The 20,921-nt window shown below is 46.1% G+C and overlaps 2 protein-coding genes across 6 annotated transcripts in view; one reads left to right on the forward strand and one right to left on the reverse strand.

Annotated features, from left to right (window-relative positions):
* Positions 1 to 8,185: 8,185 nt before the first annotated feature.
* On the reverse strand, positions 8,186 to 16,257 carry LOC126389686 (opsin-5-like). The gene is made up of 6 exons (XM_050043472.1): positions 13,828 to 16,257; positions 13,536 to 13,741; positions 12,770 to 12,869; positions 11,370 to 11,474; positions 11,063 to 11,286; positions 8,186 to 8,928 (listed from the first exon to the last, which is right to left on the reverse strand). Exons 1-6 carry the CDS (start codon positions 14,030 to 14,032, stop codon positions 8,473 to 8,475), a joined length of 1,296 nt encoding a protein of 431 aa, XP_049899429.1. The 5' UTR covers positions 14,033 to 16,257; the 3' UTR covers positions 8,186 to 8,472.
* A 386-nt stretch (positions 16,258 to 16,643) lies between these two features.
* Positions 16,644 to 20,921, forward strand: part of LOC126389683 (serum response factor-like) — a 15,245-nt gene continuing 10,967 nt past the window's right edge. For 2 of the 5 annotated variants that reach the window (XR_007569884.1, XM_050043467.1), the window contains exons 1-3: positions 16,649 to 17,495; positions 17,782 to 18,072; positions 18,976 to 19,171. Coding sequence is in view for 4 of the 5 variants with exons in the window: in XM_050043467.1 (XP_049899424.1) it covers positions 17,049 to 17,495; positions 17,782 to 18,072; positions 18,976 to 19,171 (934 nt within the window). In the remaining variant the exon portion in view is untranslated. Of the gene's footprint in view, positions 17,496 to 17,781; positions 18,073 to 18,975; positions 19,172 to 20,921 lie in introns of all 5 variants that reach the window. The other 3 variants (XM_050043469.1, XM_050043470.1, XM_050043468.1) reach the window with 3 other exon arrangements.

Consider the following 20,921-nt stretch of genomic DNA (forward strand, 5'->3'; position numbering starts at 1 on the left):
GATCCCTCTGACCAATCAGAGAGCAGACACATCAGATCCCTCTGACCAATCAGAGAGCAGACACATTTGATCCCTCTGACCAATCAGAGAGCAGACACATCAGAACCCTCTGACCAATCAGAGAGCAGACAGGCGTCCACACTGACCAGCTCCAGGCAAAAAACAGGAACTGAGGAGCGCAGACAGTGACCTGCAGCTTCCTCCAGTCTCTCAGCCAATAGGAGAGCCCCGCCAGGATCATCTGACCAAAGGTGAAGAAGAAGGACGTGAGTGTCCCCACTAATGTCCTCTCTTTGGTCGGGATCCACTCCACCTCTAGAGACAGACATGTAGAGACAGAGAGACAGGAAGAGACAGACAGGTGGAGACAGTCAGGAGGACAGACTGATAAAGCTATGAGAAGACATCATCAGTTTGTTTGACAGACACACAGACAGACAGACAGACACACAGACAGACACACAGACAGACAGACACACAGACAGACACACAGACAGCAGTCTGGATGTGGCAGATGGTAACACTAATCAGTCAGTAACTGTTGTTGTTGTTGTTTACTATAACGCGAAACAGACTTCCTGTCTCTTCTTTCACCTCCTTTTACAGCTCCGCTGCTGAAACAGTGGTAACCATGGAAACCAGCCCTCCTGTACATACTGAGCATGCTCAGACACTCACTCACACACAAACACACATACCATCTGATCCTGCAGTCTTTGTGGGGACCTGTTGATCCCTGTTTCTGGTTCTGATCCTGATCAGAGCTCCAACAGAACATCACATGATGTGTTCATGGACCGTCAGAAATGTGAAAATCAAACGATAATTTCTGATGTTAGAGGTTCTGACTGAAATCGACCTCCAAACCCACGGAGAGATTTCGTCTAAAAACTGTCTGTAAGCCCTGCCCTTATGTCAACAAGAAAAATGTACGTCCCTCCCCAGTGTTTGTAAAAATACGCCTCGTCCTTTTTGTTCCACCCCTCCCCCCTCATCAATAACGAACAGTCCCTTAGCACGAGCTAACGCAGCACAACATGATGTCTTCACTACTCATCATATTTCGTCACCTGAGCAGAAGCATTGCAGCAGCAAATGTCTGACACTGAGCCGTTCATCTCATACTGACACTGAAATGTCTCCACTCTGTCGTTAAACCTATTACTGTTGGCTAACGTTAGCCGTGTGATGCTAACAGTTAGCCATGTCACTGTGTGGCTCTTTCCTGCAGTAGCAGCCTGATGATCAACAGAGAATGCTCTTTTGAACGCAGCTCTACAATCAAATCAGATTTGATCTGTTTGACCCGCAGGAAGGAGTTAGCATGCTAGCATGTTAGCACTTCCTGTTCCCTGGTCTTGAAGTCAAGATGTGTGAAATAATGTCTTCAGTTAACACCAGCTGAAGAGACGTCGATAAATACCTCACTGTCAGTTACAGCTTTATGTGTCTCTGACAAGATGAGACTACAGGACGTCATCACGCCCAACACGACTTTACAGTCTCACTGTGGTGGTGACGGTAAGTCATGTGACTGTGGTGACGGTAAGTCATGTGAGCGTGGTGATGTTAAGTCATGTGACCGTGGTGACATTAAGTCATGTGACCGTGGTGACGTTAAGTCATGTGACCGTGGTGACGTTAAGTCATGTGACCGTGATGACGTTAAGTCATGTGACCGTGGTGACATCAAGTCATGTGACTGTGATGACATTAAGTCATGTGACCGTGGTAACATTAAGTGATGTGACCGTGATGACGGTAAGTCATGTGACCGTGGTGACGTTAAGTCATGTGACTGTGGTGACGTTAAGTCATGTGACTGGTGACATTAAGTAATGTGGCGACGTCAAGTCATGTGACTGTGATGACATTAAGTAATGTGACCGTGGTGACATTAAGTCATGTAACCGTGGTGACGTTAAGTCATGTGACTGTGGTGATGGTAAGTCATGTGACTGTGGTGACATTAAGTCATGTGACTGCGGTGACATTAAGTCATGTGACTGGTGACATTAAGTCATGTGACTGTGGTGACATTAATTCATGTGACTGGTGACATTAAGTCATGTGACCGTGGTGACATGAAGTCATGTGAACGTGGTGACATTAAGTCATGTGACTGGTGACATTAAGTCATGTGACTGGTGACATTAAGTCATGTGACCGTGGTGATGTTAATTCATGTGACTGGTGACATTAAGTCATGTGACCGTGGTGACATTAAGTCATGTGAACGTGGTGACATTAAGTCATGTGATGGTAAGTCATGTGACCGTGGTGACGTTAGGTCATGTGACTGTGGTGACATTAAGTCATGTGACTGTGGTGACATTAAGTCATGTGACTGTGGTGACATTAAGTCATGTGACTGGTGACATTAAGTCATGTGACTGGTGACATTAAGTAATGTGACCGTGGTGACGTTAATTCATGTGACTGGTGACATTAAGTCATGTGACCATGGTGACATTAAGTCATGTGACCGTGGTGACGTTCAGTCATGAGACTGTGGTGACGTTAAGTCATGTGACCGTGGTGACGTTAAGTCATGTGACCGTGGTGACGGTAAGTCATGTGACCGTGGTGTTGTTAAGTCATGTGACCGTGGTCAAATTAAGTCATGTGACCCTGGTGACGTTAAGTCATGTGACCGTGGTGATGGTAAGTCATGTGACTATGCTGACGTTAAGTCATGTGACTGTGGTGACGTTAAGTCATGTGACCGTGGTGATGGTAAGTCATGTGACTGTGGTGATGGTAAGTCATGTGACTGTGGTGACGTTAAGTCATGTGACCGTGGTCAAATTAAGTCATGTGACCCTGGTGACGTTAAGTCATGTGACCGTGGTGATGGTAAGTCATGTGACTGTGGTGATGGTAAGTCATGTGACTGTGGTGACGTTAAGTCATGTGACCGTGGTGATGGTAAGTCATGTGACCGTGGTCAAATTAAGTCATGTGACCCTGGTGACGTTAAGTCATGTGACCCTGGTGACGTTAAGTCACGTGACCGTGGTGATGGTAAGTCATGTGACTGTGGTGTAGGTAGTTTACAGCCTAACGCTGGATTTCCACTGGATGTGTCCGTTGCAGAACGGCAGCGCTGGTTATCCGCTGCGTGCTCCGCCGTCCGTCAATACCCACCGGCTGTGTTTGCTGTGCGGTGCGGTGCAGCAATGCCGGAAGACATCTCGGTGCACTACCATGATTAATATCTCCTCGTCCATGGTGTCAACGGGGTGACATGATTAATATCTCCTCGTCCATGGTGTCAACGGGGTGAAATGACATTTGAAAACCTCTGACCTGTTGACTTCAGGCCTGCCTCTGCCCATTATGTAGTTTTCAAGGTGTAGTGCAGGGAAATATGATCCGCCGTGAACACTGTGTATTTTATTTTGAAAATTAACCGGATGTTTTATTGTGCTCCGGCGTCCGGCAAAAATAGAAGTCCTGCATATCTGTTGCGGAGGGCTCCGGAGCTGTGACGGAGCCGGAACGCAGCACAGCCGCAGCCGGTGGAAACACACACATTGACCAGAATTGAATCCTATCGGCTCCGCTGCCGTGCCGGAGCGTTGACGCAACCGACACGCATCTGGTGGAAATAGGCCGTAACATTAGCTTTGTACTTCAATAATCATAAAGTTTATTAGTGAAGATTATCTCTCTGAACAGAACCTGAAGCAATCAATTTGATGTGTTTGAAGTAATCAAACACATCACTGAAGCAGTCTGGTTGCATTACGTCATGCAGTCGTTTCGGCAAAGTGTGTGTGTGTGTGTGTGTGTGTGTGTGTGTGTGTGTGCGCGCGCTCGGGCCTGTCCACACACAGCTGATCAGTCGATCTGCGTCCATCAGGGGCCTCGCGGAGTGACCGCTGATGATGTCATCGCTGGACCGGATGACTGACAGGTCTCTGATCAGTGTGTGTGTGTGTGTGTGTGTGTGTGTGTGTGCAGAGACTGTCACGAGCCACGGATCGATCACAGCTCTGATCCGTCGATAACTCGTCATCTCCAAACCGATAACGGATCGATGGGACTCACCGCGGGCTGAGGACACTTCCGCTCCGGTGTCCGCTTCGTCGTTCCAAGGCTCCTCCGTCACAGAGCGGCGGACACGAGACTCATCCTCCGATCCTCCGACCGGGAATGGATGCTGAGACGAGGAGGAGGAGGAGGAGGAGGAGGAGGGAGCCAATCTGACTCTCCTTCTGACGCCTCATCGGAGCTGCTCGGCTTCTGCCGGAGAACTTCGGCCGCGTGGTGATGAAGAGGAGAGCAGCTCAAACAGACACTACATAGATATGTGTGTGTGTGTGTGTGTGTGTGTGTGTGTATTATTGAAGTAGAAAGTGGTCTCTGGCACAACTTCACTGATTCACAAGGTGCATGGAGAGTGAGGAAACACTGGACAATGTCAAAAGAGCTCCAGCAACACTTGTGGTATGAAAAACAATTTTATTGACCGACACGTTTCGGCTTGTGGCCTTCATCAGGGTCATGTGTATTATTATTATCATCATCATTATTATTAATGATGATGTTATTATGATGATATTAATAAAATATAATATGGTGAGGTCCCTCTCACAGTGTTGCAGGTTTGCTGTTGTACAGTCCAGCAGTCAGCAGGGTGCAGTCCTGAGGTCTGGACTGTGAAGATGGATTTGGAGTCAGGAGGTAACCGGCCCCAGACAGTGAAACTTGGACCCCACCTCTCCTCCACCTGGACACTGAGTACAGGCTCCCCTTACGCAACAATCTTGTTGCATTAATGTTGTTTGCTATGCAAACGCTAATTATCTGTACTTGTCTGCACATCAGAAGTAGCCCCTGCCATTTTGTTGTATATGTAGCATCCTTTTGTTCCTATGCAATGACAATAAAGGCTTTCTGTTCTATTCTACTTTCAGGGTTAACTCTGAGGGTCTCAGTACTATGAAGCCGGTTCTCTTTTTATCAGGATAAATCACCATGGTAACTGATGCTAAACAGCTGACCTGGGCCCTATTTCAGAAAGCAGGCTCTGAAAAGACTTTGGACCCTTGTTGTGGTTTTCCCTGGACATAAATCACAATCCATTATTAAAGTAATTACCACGGAGAATCGGTGGTTCAGTGGATGGAGCGGACGCCCCGTGATCTCTACCGTTTTTTTTCCCCGTTAAAGGGTTTTTTTGGGGAGTTTTTCCTTATCCGCTGTGAGGGTCATAAGGACAGAGGGATGTCGTATGCTGTAAAGCCCTGTGAGGCAAATTGTGATTTGTGATATTGGGCTTTATAAATAAAATTGAATTGAATTGAATTGAATTGAATTGATCAGACGCAGCGGTCACAGGTTCAAACCCAGCCTGCAGCCTTTGTGTTTGATGTTGAGTTTGTGCCCAGTGTGTTTGGGCTCCATCACATTACAGCTGAATACATTATATTCAAATATATGAACACTGTTAAGATATAAACATGTTTCTGTATGTTAGACACATGAGCTCATCACATGACATGACATCACATCACTTCACATATGAACACGCTCTGCAGGCTGTTCCCATCACACCTCACTCTGTTCAGCTGATGGAACACATTGATTTTTCATGTCTTCAAATCTCTGATTCAGTTTTGGATGAAATCAGTGGCTCTGCTTTTAACTCCACTTCCTGTCTCTGAGAATCACGTTATCTGCACTCTACTGATGATGTCTGTTGGTGCTCACTGTGAACCAGCTTCCTTCAGGCTGAACAGACTCAGAGCTCACTGAACTGATTCTGATCAGCTGCTCTGTTTCTCAACTCAGGCTCAGTCAGCTCAGAGATCAGGATCAGAGTTTGCTGAGCCTGCTTTCTGAAATAGGGCCCTGATAACATCCTGTCAGCAGTCCGACCTCTGACCAATCAGATCACTGAAGACAAAAGTATCAATGGACACATGTCCAGAGTCTCAGGTGACAGACAGGAACCTGTTATCGGTCAGTTAGAATCAGTTCAGTATTTCAAAAGAGATCATTCAAACACTGAACGAATGATTTAACGGATATAAAGTTTATTTCAGTGACAATGTTGAAATTTGACACCTGTAATTCATCACAATAACCTGACACACCTGTGATTCTTCACAATAACATGACACACCTGTGATTCTTCACAATAACATGACACACCTGTGATTCATCACAATAACCTGACACACCTGTGATTCATCACAATAACATGACACACCTGTGATTCTTCACAATAACATGACACACCTGTGATTCATCACAATAACATGACACACCTGTGATTCATCACAATAACCTGGCACACCTGTGATTCATCAGAATAACATGACACACCTGTGATTGACGGACGATGTGACGGGTTCAGCAGACGGTTAACCAAGATATCCTGGGGAAGATGAACTGGTTTCACAGTTCAGACCTCTGATCAGCAGCTCCATCAATAATCAATACACTGATCAGATCAGCAGCTCCATCAATAATCAATACACCGATCAGATCAGCAGCTCCATTAATAATCAATACACTGATCAGATCAGCAGCTCAATCAATAATCCAGATCTGACCTTCATGATAAAAACCTCAAATTAAAGGAAATAAAAGATCAAATAAAAACAGACTTTATGTCACAGATGATTCAGAATGTTTACACTGATTTAAATTCTTCACATTTATTCATGTTTATTAATATTTAAAAATGTTACCCATGATACCTTGCATGACTTATGGGTGCAACTTCTGTCTCTGCACTGAAACCAGCGATTTCCAATGGTAACAGTTTTTTTTTAACAGCTTGTTTACAGTTTGTTTAAAGTTTGTTTACAGCTTGTTTACAGTTTGTTTACAGCTTATTTACAGCTTGTTTACAGTTTGTTTACAGTTTGTTTAAAGGTTTGTTTACAGCTTGTTTACAGTTTGTTTACAGCTTATTTACAGCTTGTTTACAGTTTGTCTACAGCTTGTTTACAGTTTGTTTACAGTACACTATTCTTCTTTCCAAGAGGGAAATAAAAGGTGGAACACATCACCTGTTATCACTCAAACAGGATCATGTGATCATACCTCTGCCATCTCAAAGCAACCAAGCGTGCTAACTGTTAGCTCCATTAGAACATTGTTAACTTTAACATGTCCCGAGCAGCTTAAGGTAACATCTGCTCCTTCTAAAGATGGTTTATGATTTCTGATGACTTACTGTATTAAGAGACACTAACACATAACTCAGTATTAACTGTAGCTCCATGTTAAGTGAATAAATGTGATGTTTCCAGCCAACCCTCCGCTCGTCTGTGTTAACCACGCAGTTTACATGTTTTGTTAACCTCTGATTTATTAAAAACTGTTCTGCGTGAAACATGAAGCTGAATTCAGCAGCAGACTTCAGTCACAGTGATATAAATAACTTCATGTGTTTATATGATATAAAGGCAGTACATTAAATCAGTGACACATTCTCAGCCCTGATGATTAAATACATATTTCACAGTTTATTTTCTAATGTAGGTTGAGACTGAAGTCAGACGGGGAAAGACAGGGATATCATGTACTGACGCTGAGTGATGCACCTGTCAGTCTACGTGTCATTCTCTGCTGATAACTCTGATTTAAACTCTTGTGGTTCTATTTCTCATGTCAACAGTAACCATGGCAACAGGAACAATCCCTTTTTGTCCTGGTCACATGTTCAACACACAGTTGCTGAAGACACAAATGTAGCTCAGACTGGTTGTTAGTCGTCACAGACACAGACAGTGCAACAGGTACCAGAGCTCCACAGAGACATTTTAGAAAATGCTGAGTTAACATTAGTTAAATATTTGTTAAATATAAACTGAAGGAAAATGACTTGGAAAAGAACCAGCGTTGGCAGTTAGCCACCAAGAGTAGCCACTGGGACTAACCACAGACAGTCTATGGGACTAACTAGCTTAATGCTACTTCCCCTATCTCACAGGAAGTTGCGCCCAGAATCATTTCTACAGTCGTGTCCTCAGGAATAAGGTGGATACATCTTTAAACATGTTTTAAATGTTGAGGTTTCAGTTTCGGGTATAAATGAGAAACTCAGCATCAAAAAAAAAATAAATAAAAAAAAATACGAGACATCACAATGAAAAACATTTAAAGGACATTAAATGGTTTTTTTTTAAAGTCTTTAAAATGTTTTTTTTTTAAAGTCCTTAAAATGTTTTTTTTTTTTAATTATTAAAATGTTTGAAGCGTTAGTGAGACCTGCAGGAAGTGATCACATGTACCAGTGATCAATAAAACAAACACTGATCAGTGGGAACGGTTCTAAACGTTGGACGCAGACTAAGTGATGACTTCTTCTTCTTCTTCTTCTTCTCCTTCTTCTTCTTCTCCTTCTCTATGTTTTGGCGCCATGGCCCTGTGACATCATCGCCCTCTGCTGAAGTCTGTCTGACCTGATTAGAGGTCAGTCCGTCCCACTTCCTGTATTCAGTGACATCATCAGAGTCTGTCACATTCAAACTCAGGGCCAGTCTCAGAGGGGCAGGGCGTGTCGATGTAGAACACTTCCTTGTTAGTGGGTGGCGGCGTGCAGCGCGGGCTTCCCATCCCAGAGTCTGGGCTGGGGGCGGGGTAAGGCTGGTTCCCAGGCGAGTACTTTTTCTCGGTGCGGTTCAGAGGAGCTTTGAATCTGGCGTCGGCCTTCGGCTTGAAGCGCTTCAGCTTGACAGTGTCCTTGGCATCACGCGTGCATGGCAGCAGGACAGCCACGTCTTTGCGGAACTTGGAGCTGAGTCCGAAGTAGATGAGGGGGTTGTAGAAACTGGCGGACTTGGCAAAGAGGCGGGTGAAGATGCTGGTGAGGTTGGGCACGTGAAAGCCGCAGGCAGACCACATGGACACGACGGCGTACGGAGACCACGCCAGGATGAAGGCCGTACAGATCACTATGGAAACCTGGAGGAACAACAAATAATAACAAAGCTGAGTCATCACTGAACGACATGGACTCGCTCCGAGTCCTCGTCTGTCCTCACCACCTGAGGTGGGACCAAATCACTGTTCTCCAAGTCCCGAGTCAAGACAGGCGAATCCCGAGTCAAGTCCCAGTTGGTTAAAAGAATTTGACAATAAAAAAAATGGTCGGATCTGTGATGCTCGATTTCAGTACAGCTTTCGATATCATAGATCACGAGCTTCTCATAACAAAACTAAGGGGTTATGGTTTCTCATCAACTGCTCTCTCTTGGATGGAGAGCTATCTATCTGGGAGAAAACAGAAAGTGTATTTTAATGGCAGTTTTTCAGAAAGCAAAGATGTTTTAAGTGGTGTCCCACAAGGCAGTTACCTTGGCCCACTCTTATTTTCAATCTTCACCAATGATTTGCCTTATGTCCCAGATCAGGCTAGAATTGTAATGTACGCCGATGACTCAACCATGTTTTGCGATTTTGAATGTGACCAAAACAAAGTGCATTGTCTTTGGCACTAGAAGATTGTTGGCCACAGACTCCCAATAAGATTTATCCATAGGGGGGACCCCAATACAGCAAGTTCAGAAGATGAAATTACTCGGTGTCACAATAAATGATCGCTTAAACTGGTCAGATCACATTGATGCTACTGTTATAAAAATGGGGCAGGGTATTGCTGTGTTAAGGAAATGCTCTCATTATGTCACGCTGTCCATTAGAAATCAGGTGACACAGGCTCTTGTCCTTTCACATTTAGGATATTGTGTCGATGCGTGGTCTTGTGCCACAAAAAAAAATTTCAAAAAACTTCAGCTTGCACAAAACAGAGCCGCAAGGCTAGTTCTGAATCGCTCTTTGAAAACCAATGTTTCAAAGATGCATTACAGTCTGTCATGGCTGACTGTTGAGGCGAGATCAGCATCTAGTCTTCTAACACTTGCTCGAAATGCAATGGTTGATGGGAAACCAGATTTCTTTACAGAACAGCTAGTAAAGATAGGTTCAACACACAACTATCAGACTAGACAGGTTAGTATGGGTCATTTAGAACTTCCAAAGCCGAAATCAAATTCATTAAAAAAACACAGTCATCTATAGAGCCAGTACCCAATGGAACTTGTTACCTATGCACATCAAACAAATCAAAAGTAAACAGTTATTTAAGAAATCAATTAAACAAAAGTTAATGAAAGAGACAACACAGGAGGAAAGATACTAACTGTTATGGTTTTTGTTTTCTGTTTCTTAATCCAGAACCACAATCAGTTTAAATCCTGGTACATGAATTGTGTAATAACTTATGTATATGTAAGGTTTAAAGGAGCAATAAGCGAAATCGTTTCACCGCTAGGTTTGCTGTTGTGCACTGCCTGTAGACCAAAACAAAGTGTGTCATGAGCCACTCCTCCCTCTACCTCTGCTCATTCACTTTGATTAGTTTGTTTTAATTTGTAGCTTTGTCTAGACTGACAAGGTGTCATTCAGTGTCTGTATAACTGACATGTTTTTATATTAGTGTTTGTAATGATTTGATTTTTTTGTGGACCCCAGGAAGATTAGCAACCGCTGAGGTGGAAGCTAATGGGGATCCAAATAAATAAATAAATAAAGAAAGAAAGAAGTCCCGAGTCAAGACTGACAAGTCCCAAGTCCTGAGTCAAGAATGACAAGAGAGGCTCGACTCCAAGTGAAGTCTTGAGTCATTGGTGATGCAGTCCGAGTCAAGATGCAAGTCCTTTCTAAGGAGCTGAAAGTCAACGAATTTGTGACTCGAGTCTGACTTGAGTCCTAGTCACGTGACTTGACTCCACCCTTCTGTTTACTTTTCATGGATGTTAGCATGTAGCCGTTTTGCTAGCTTAGCCTGTGATGTTTACTGTCGTACCTTGAGTTAACTCACAAGCTCTCTGAGCTGTCAGAAATGTGACGGACAGATCAACACCAATCAGCTGATCAGCATTTATTGATCAACACCAATCAGCTGATCAGCTTATCAGTATTGATGTGACAGCTTCACACATGGGCCTGTTAGCCCTAGCATTAGCGTAGCCTTGTGCAGAGCTTGTTGGACGCGTGTCAGATCAGCTGTGTGATGATGAAGCTGACCAACACTCACTATGGTGACGTCCCTCTCCATCTTCCTCTGGCGGTCGGTCAGGTCGCCCTCTGACGACAGAGCGTTTCCTCTCTTCACCGTGTTGATGATGGAGACGTAGCAGAAGAGCATGATGAGCACCGGGACGAAGAAGCAGAAGATGAAGATGCAGATGATGTAGGACCTGTAGGCACTGGAGTAGTTGGCTTTGGCCCAGTCGATCTCGCAGGTCCCGTAGCCTCGGTCTGCACAGAGGGGTCAGAGGTCAAAGGTTAGAGGTCAGTGGAGGCAGAGCTACAAACTGAATCTTATGTGGTCGGTTTCCTGCCTTTGTAGCTGCCCCAGCCGAGCAGCGGCGCTCCAGACCAGAATCCAGCTGTGATCCAGATGAGCAGCAGACAGACGGAGATGCTGGTCCTGCTGATGTGACACGCTGAAACATAACAAACACGCTGCTTTATATATCACATGACTTGGTGGTGACAGGTGAGGACAGGTGACAGGTGAGGACAGGTGACATCACAGACGCCAACAGAAACATCTCTGGGATAATGCTGAGTGACGGCGCCCTCTGGTGCTCACATGAGGAAACACTGAGACCTCAACAGATGAGTAAAAACTTTAACCACAGTGATTTGTGGTGATGTCATCCTACTGATCAGGCGCCAAGTGTCGTCATAAACTACAGACAGTGTGTTTCGTTCTTTAACTTGTTGAAGTGAGTAACGAGAGAGGGATTTAGGGGGTTACATTTAGACATAATATTATGAGATGACACGTAGAAAAAAATATAACTGCAAGCAGAGACTTTGGGTTTGAACCAGCAGGAGTTTTTCCTGATCAGCTGTGAGGGTCCTAAGGATAGAGGGATGTCGTATGCTGTAAAGCCCTGTGAGGCAAACTGTGATTAGTGATATTGGGCTTTATAAATAAAATTGAAATTGAATTGAACCGTCAGTCTGCAGAGAATCCAGCTCTGTGATGGCTGACGGTGACCTTCAGGTTTTATGATGATCCGACAGACACTCACTCCTTTACCACCAAACCTGCCCTGGGCCACACCCCTCTTTGTCTCCACTCTGGCTTCCTATTGGTCAGTTGCAGAAACACTTTGGGGACATGTTTTCACGTCTTTGTTAAAAACAGCCACTGAGTTTGGTGAGTTTTTTGAACTGGTGGCGCCCCCTACTGTGTAAACTTATGTAAACATAAGTTTAGGGGGTGATTGGCTCGACAGTGATAGAGTTACATTTATTAATGTGCTGAGCCACGCCCCCTCTAAAGTTCATTGGTCAATATCATCAAAACAAAATGAGATATCAACAAGTTTTTGATGACGTCTGATGAAGTAGGTCCGACTAAGATCCACTGAAAGTTTGGTACAAATTGGACTCAGGGTTTAAATCAAAATGGCTGAAAATCTAGTGGGCGGAGCTTAGTGGCACTGGGTGTTTTTATAGAGCTTAGTTATGGTGTGAGGGACGTGGCCTTTCCAAAATTACATTTTTGGGCTTTAATTGTGGCGCCACCGTCTGGCTGATCATTGTGAGATTACTCGAGCAGCACTCGCACACACCTTCCAACCAGCTTGATGGGGGATTGTGAAATAGGAAACTATCCACAGGTGAACGTCGAGCTCTGAGCAGGGTTAAAGGTCAAACATTTAAACATTTCATCTGCAGGTCTGATCTGAGCCTGAAGCCTACAGGTAGCGCTGTGACCTCTGACCTCTGCTCGGGTGACAGCCTTTGATGTAGCGGGTAATGCTGATCACTGTCAGTGTGTTGATGCTGCTCAGACCAAACACCAGCGTGAAGAATCCGTCCACCTGGAGGAGACAGGACAGGTGTCAGGTGAGCACAGGATATAGGTGAATGTCAGGTGACAGGTGAATGCCAGGTGACAGGTGAGGACAGGTGTGAGGTGAGCACAGAATATAGGTGAATGTCAGGTGACAGGTGAGGACAGGAGACAGGTGAGGACAGGAGACAGGTGAGGACAGGTAAGGACAGCAGACAGGTGAGGACAGGTGACAGGTAAGGACAGATGAGGACAGGAGACAGGTGAGGACAGGTGACATGTGAGGACAGGTGACAGGTGAGGACAGGAGACAGGTGAGGACAGGAGACAAATGAGGACAGGAGACAGGTGAGGACAGGAGACAGATGAGGACAGGTGACAGGTGAGGACAGGTGACAAATGAGGACAGGAGACAGGTGAGGACAGGAGACAGGTGAGGACAGGTGACAGGTAAGGACAGGAGACAGGTGAGGACAGGTGAGGACAGGTGACAGGTGAGGACAGGTGACAGGTAAGGACAGGAGACAGGTGAGGACAGGTGAGGACAGGTGACAGGTGAGGACAGGAGACAGGTGAGGACAGGTAAGGACAGGAGACAGGTGAGGACAGGTGAGGACAGGTGACAGGTGAGGACAGGAGACAGGTGAGGACAGGTGACAGGTGAGGACAGGAGACAGGTGAATGTGTTTGGTACCTGGCAGGTCCAGATGGAGGAGATGAGGTAGTCGGTGTCCTGGAAGACGTTGAAGATTTCAATGATGCCTCTGGAGTATCCGAACACAGAGATGCTGGCGTCGGAGACGGCCAGGTTAAAGGTCAGGTAGTCAGTGGGCTGCAGGACGGCTCTCTGTCTGTACAGGACGAAGAGGACGATGCTGTTTCCAAACCAGGACAACCAACCTGAACGCACCACAGAGACAGAGTGTCAGTGTGTGTGTGTGTGTGTGTGTGTGTGTGTGTGTGTGTGTGTGTGTGTGTGTACCCACCCAGCAGCAGCAGGTACACTCCTATGATGGTCTCTCCCTGGTCAGACAGAGGGGGGTCCCGTCCCCCCCCCAGCAGCAGGCTGTTGTTCCTCCAGGGGGGGGGCTGCCCTGCAGAGCCACTGCTGAACGATGAAGATGATGAAGACGATGTGGACATGTTGCTGCTCTGACGGTCGGCGGCTCTCTGACAGGAAGTCTGTCTCATAATCTCAGGTAAATATAGACACCTGATCCTGGTTCAGCTCTGAGCTCAGCAGCAGGTGGGCTGGCAGTACACCAGCAAACAGCAGGTGTCTGATTGGCTGATTGATGGATGATGTCACAAACACTGTCTGACTGTTAACCTCTCTTCTTCTACTGTACTTCATACCATACTGCAGAGGACGTGTTTCAGGCCCAGGAGCCCCAAACTGATGGAGAGATGGAGCAGGGACCCCCTACCATATATCTACTGTATATTAAATTGTGTTTTATATTAAACTGGGCCTGGTAACATGTATAAACGTACCTTGTTGTTATGCATTCAGTACTGAGCTATTCAAATAATACACAGGTTCATACATTCATGTTTTTATTTTAAACATGTGCAAGGCACAGTGAGTGGGGGGTCTTGCCACTGCCATGTATAAACATATCTTATCAGCTGATACCAACGCTGTCTGTCAACTGCATGATAATCAAGCTATTCAAACTGACGTCTCTATTTTAAACATAAATGTGGAAACAAAAGTGAGTGATGGCCTCTAAGTGCTAGTGTTGTCACGATGCTAAGGATGGTACTCAAGACTATTTTCAAGAAAGAGAGAACAAATAAAAGTCAGAACATCACAAAAATAACAGCAACAACACAGTCTTTGGGTCAGGGCTCTGCAATTACTGTTTCAGCTGGGATGGATTTTAAAACCAGATCATGTCGATGGGCCACATTCTGAGCAGCAAGCGACAGGTCCACTTTTTTTTTTTTTTTAGCATATAGACAGACAGACAGACAGATATTCATGCATGGCCCTCCTCAAAATAACACAGAAACAATAAAAAGAGCTATCAGTGCACAGAAGCAACATGAACAAGTGACATTAACAGTATCTATCAACACACACACACACACACACACACACACACACACACACTCTCTGCATCTTTCATAATTTGTCTTTCACAGTGTGCTGTTGGCCCCACACGCGCGATCATAAACCATAACAGTAGTGAATGAGAGACTGCAGACAGAGTGGATTAAAATATGGCTGTCTACATGCTGATCACATGTATTGATAAAATATTGGCTTTTTATTGGCAGAGGTTTTATTGCACTGACTCACAGTAACAAGCACAGTTGTTGTCAACAAGAGTAAGTTATACTCATCTGCACCTTTCTGCTGATGTCTGACTTCACTCTGTCGTGTGTGTGTGTGTGTGTGTGTGTGTGTGTGTGTGTGTGTGTGTGGCTGAAGAATGCTGATGCATGAAACCCAAACTTTAAAAAGTAACAATAAGAGCCGGTAACGTCGGACCTTACTAGTATGACGGTCTTGATTAAATTAGCCTTGGGCCGTTTAACACCGGGTCTCAGTACCGGCCCCTGCCCGGGCCTTACATGTTTAAACGGGAGCTTTACTGCTTGTACTTCCCATGTTCACGTCGTGTGTGTGTGTGCGTGTGTGTGCGCGTGTGTGTGTGCGTGCGCGCGCGTCCAGGTCGGGGCTGCTGCGGTGAGGTGAGCGGTGCCTGCCTGTCTGCAGCGGTGCCTGTGTGATACGGTCACAGTCGGCTGGATCAAAGGATGGCATTGTCAGTATCGATACCCGTGCAAGTTGATATCTGCATCCATACAAGCTCTAGTGTCTTTTGACAACACGACTGGGGACTGAATAGGCTCTCGGCCAATCATGGGGAACCTGACAGAGCCAGCATGTAACATGTGGCAGCGTGATTGGCAGAGCAGCGTTAGGGGCCATGAGTGAAGCGGTGCCCAGTTTGAGAGAGCTCCTGTGTGTAGCTGAATGTGTGCATTTCTGACTGAAACACAACATCTTCTGCCTCCATTTGTCCATTTGCTACAACATGTTGGATTCATGTTAATGTGTATTTAAAGACATTACAATTTGTGGGAAAAAAATTGGGGAAAAAATATTTGAAAAAATTGTCTAATCAAGCAAAAACGTCACGACCCCTCTGCAGTACTTCCTGTTGAAGACCTCTGCTACTGTACTATGGTATGTATGTAAGTAAAGCAGTGTGTGCTTCATTGGTGATGGAGCTCTCTCTCTCACTGTGTGTGTGTGTGTGTGTGTGTGTGTGTGTGTGTGTGTGTGTTTCTGATGAAGCCACAGAGTCTGGTCTCCACGGAGCTCTCATCGGCTCTTGGTGCCTGAACAGACCCAACATGACTCAAGCCCCGCAGAGACTCCGGGATCTGACCTGACCTATCTTCCTCCTCCTGCTGTCTTCTTCTTCTTCTTCTTTTTCTTCTTCTTCTCTCCACGTGTTTGTAGTTTGCAGGCTGAAGTTCAGATTGACCATATAAGGAGCGGCAGCGCCATAAAAGGAAACGTGCTTCTTTATATGGAGGAAAGTAGTTCCGCTGCATGTCCGAAAGAACACGTCGCCTTTTGGTATCACTGCGCTCATCCTCCGTTAACAGCACAGTATTTCAGTCTCATGACGTGTAGAACACATGACTGTAACATGTCTGACAACATGTGTGATGTTCCAAAGAAGCACAGTGAACGAGCTGCGTACAGTCTGTAGAACTATGTTCCACAGCGGACGGATATGTGCGGGTGCTGTCAGGTGATGTCCTTATGTGGAGCGGAGTGATTCGGGGGCCGGGCCTCACTGATCACTGTTCACAAACACAACTTTTTAACTTTATTCACTGATTGTGATCAAACTGGATCAAATCTGATGCACAGGACATCTTCTCCGGGTTCCTCTGACGTTCTCCGACTGATCGGCCCGATCTCGCGCTCACTGACGGACTTTGACGGACAGGTAGCTTTACTTGTTGCTAAAGCAACCGCTAACTGATGCTAGCTGCAGCTGCCTGTAGCAGTTAAGTTAGCTCAGTTAGCCGTGCAGCTAGCGGTCCTGTTAGCTGAGTGTGCCCGGACTGGGAGCTCGGAGCACCGGGGGGCTGTCGGTCGTCACACCGCCGGCACAGGAGCTTTGGCTCGCCGGAAGGAGGAGGTTTTCAGGCCCGGGGCGGGGGGATCCAGCGGGGAATGCTGGCGGCGAGCGGCGCCGGAATGGGCTCCAGAACCGGAGCCGGGCGAGCGGGAAACGGAACCGGGATCAGCACGGCCGGACCGGGACCGAACGCAGCCACCGACACCGACGGGGGCCGGTTTGAAGAGAGGGAATACAGCACCGAGGTGGTCTACAGCGGCTCCGACCAGGACTCGGACTCCGGGGACGACGAGGACACGGCAGGGTCAGGGGGGGACAGGAGGGGCGTGAAGCGGGAGAGGAGCGAGAGGGAGCTCGGACACCAGTCAACGCCCACCTCCGGAGGCCTGAGCGGGGGTTACGGCGGGGTCAGTCCCGGGGTGCCGGGAGCCAAACCCGGCAAGAAAACCAGAGGAAGAGTCAAGATCAAGATGGAGTTCATCGACAACAAACTGAGGCGGTACACAACTTTTAGCAAGAGGAAGACCGGCATCATGAAGAAGGTGAGTGTGGAGGGAAAACACAGCAGGGGTCAGAGGTCACAGGGTCACCATACAGAGGTCCCACGGTCATTACACGCAGAGGTCAGAGGTCACAGGGTCATCACACACAGGTCAGAGGTCACAGGGTCATCACACACAGGTCAGAGGTCACAGGGTCATCACACATAGGTCAGAGATCAGTTACCTGCTGAGATGTCAAACATCACAGATGAAACCATGGTTGATAACCCTGATGTTATGAAACACCTGACTCGGCGAGCGCTCATACCTGTCGTCTTTCCTGCAGGCGTACGAGCTGTCCACGCTGACCGGTACTCAGGTGCTGCTGCTGGTTGCCAGTGAGACGGGTCACGTGTACACATTCGCCACCAGGAAGCTGCAGCCGATGATCACGTCAGAGACGGGAAAAGCTCTGATTCAGACCTGCCTCAACTCTCCGGACTCCCCGCCGCGCTCGGACCCCTCCTCCGACCAGAGGATGAGCGCCACTGGCTTCGAGGAGACCGACCTCACCTACCAGGTGTCTGAGGCTGACGGCTGCTCGGAGGTCGCCAAGGTAACGTCACATTCAGAGACGGTGAGGCAGTGAGGTGTGAGGGATGCAGCGTAATTGTTTAATGGCTGAAAGATACCAGAAGGTTCTGTTGGAACGTCAATGTTGACTGCAGGTTCTGTTTCCTCACAAGGTTCTGTTGGAACGTACATGTTGACTGCAGGTTCTGTTTCCTCACGAGGTTCTGTCAGAATGTACATGTTGACTGCATGTTCTGTTTCCTCACAAGGTTCTGTTGGAATGTCAGTGTTGACTGCATGTTCTGTTTCCTCACAAGGTTCTGTTGGAACGTCAATGTTGACTGCAGGTTCTGTTTCCTCACAAGGTTCTGTCAGAATGTACATGTCGACCTTAGGTTCTGTTTCCTCACAAGGCTCTTGTCAGAACATACATGTTGACTGCAGGTTCTGTTCCTTTGGGAGGTTCTGTCAGAACCTAACACTTGGGCAACATGGCAGACAGAGGTGTTGTGGTTCCCTGTCCTTGACAGTGCAGTTCCAATGAGACTGATCCGAGCAGGTTCTAGTGGACGTCGGAGGAGGTGCAGCTGATGGTGATTGGCTGCTGTGTCTCAGGTGTATTTATCTTATGTCATTTCTGTCTCTTCATGGTCGCACCTTTACAATTCTCCTCTGCTCTCTGTATCGCCCTGATGCACACACACAGACACATGCGCGCACTCTCAGGTGAGCACTCTAGAGCGCGGCTCGGGCCGAATTTTCCTGATTTTTAAGTCTGAACCTGACCTGAGCCCTGTGTCTCCGGTGTTGTCAGGTACAGTTTGTACTGTTGTGTCTCACGGTGCAGTTTGTTACCTGACATGGTTATTATTATGGACAGTGTGTAAATGACCATCTAAAGGCTGTTGTTACGCACGTGTGAGCTGTAAACCTAGGGGAAACACTGCGTGTGTGTCTCTTCCTGTAGGATGTGATCAAACCAGCGTTCACCATGTCCAACCTTCCTGGCACCACACAGGCCACGCCATCCTCCTCTTCGTCCTCGGTGTCCATGCAGGTGCAGACCAGCGCCCCCTCCTGGCAGTCGTCCTCCTCCACCAACGGGACGGTGCTGAAGACATCGGCCGGCGTGGTGCTTCCTGGAGGCTTCACCTTGATGTCAGGTAGGTGGGCGGAGCTTCCTCTTACCTGTATGGAGCTAAAACAGTCTCAAAATGAATAAATGCACACAGAAATTAATAAATGCACAAAAAAGACTTCACAAATGTATTTGGGGATTTATATGTATATATGACTGAAAACACAAACACATTTTCAATGCACACAAAACTATGTTTCATTCCATATATAAGTAAAAGAAAATCCACATATGAAAAATAAGATTTATAAACATATTTGTGATGCACACACAAATATGTCTTGTTTTAAATATGTGCAATTGAAATTCACAAATGTATGCATTTAGAAGTATTTGCAATTTTCAACAAATACATATTGTGACGTTGTTACATTGATAAATGAACTGTCCAACCTGCATTTACAAAGTGCTTTTAATTCGTAAACTTTCCTGCATTTGTGTGTGCCAGTTTTGAGAATCCCCTGACGTGACTCGATTCACAAATGCATTTTTTCTAAGAGGGGATTGTTTGCAGCCAATCAGATGTCTCACTCCTTGAGTCAGTGATCATTTTACCTTCCTGTCTGCACCCAGGCTCCATCCTGGGAAAATAAAGGCTCGCTAACATTAGCACGCTAGCTACATTAGCTAAAGCTGATCACTGACAGCCAGAAACAAAAGTCTATGATCCATCATCTGTTTGATCATCTAAACTAAGAACATGTTTTCTTGTGGTGTCCTCTGTAAAATGATCAGTGCTGACAGTTACTGTATTCTGTTCTGATCCAGGAGGTCATCAGCTTACAGCGTTAGCTAGCTAGCATGCTAACAAGTAGAAAAGTTTTCTACGTCCATATTAAATGATGCTGCTGACATATTGGTGTGATTTGCTAACACAGTGAGCACAGCGTAGCTGCTGCTGTGTGTGGAGAAGCGGAGCTCCGCCCCCTAAGTGAAACACCACACATACAGAGCAGAGGACGGACGCAGTGTGACACAGCAGCATCGTGTTCTTCTGCTCATTCGGTTCAGGCACAGCAAAAAAAACAAAAAACATTTCCACAGTCGAATGTGATTTTTTTATAACTTCAATTTTTATTGTCAAATTCCAAGATTTCCTCCGTTTGTACCGTCCAGTTCAGACTGAAGATTCACGCCGCTGGCACTTTTCTCTGCGACGTTTTAAAACTGTCTCGTCTTGATGCTGATCTTTTGTCTGAACGTGCTGTTGCACACGACAGGAATCACTAATGGTCATTATTTCCATTCGTCTGTCCACTGAGACGTGTGGACGTGTCCATTGAGACGTGTGGACGTGTCCATTGAGACGTGTGGACGTGTCCACTGAGACGTGTGGATGTGTCCACTGAGACATGTGGACGTGTCCTCTGAGACGTAGGGCTGCACGATTCTGGAAAAAATGAGAATCACGATTTTTTGGCTTATAATTGAGATCACGATTCTCTCACGATTTTTTTCAACATAAAGATATATTGTGCTTATTTCCTGATACAAAAGGAGAAGTAACAAAAATTATAAATAAATAATAAAAAAATATCATTAAATAACAAAGCCTATGATTGTGCCTAATACAAGAGACACAAGGCACACAAACTCTGGTCAGCAGAGAGGGAACACTCCTGTTTTAGCTTTAGTCTCTTGTCTTCTCTTACAGCTTTTGAACAATTTTAACAATAATATCAATGTTGAACAACATTTTTCTGAGGTAGGTATTCCAGGCCTGGAATTAAGTCAAAATTAAACGTTTCAACACCATGCATTTGACAGCAGTATTC

The sequence above is a fragment of the Epinephelus moara genome, chromosome 5 (assembly GCF_006386435.1).
Source record: "Epinephelus moara isolate mb chromosome 5, YSFRI_EMoa_1.0, whole genome shotgun sequence".
In the NCBI taxonomy this organism is placed as follows: Eukaryota; Metazoa; Chordata; class Actinopteri; order Perciformes; family Serranidae; genus Epinephelus; species Epinephelus moara.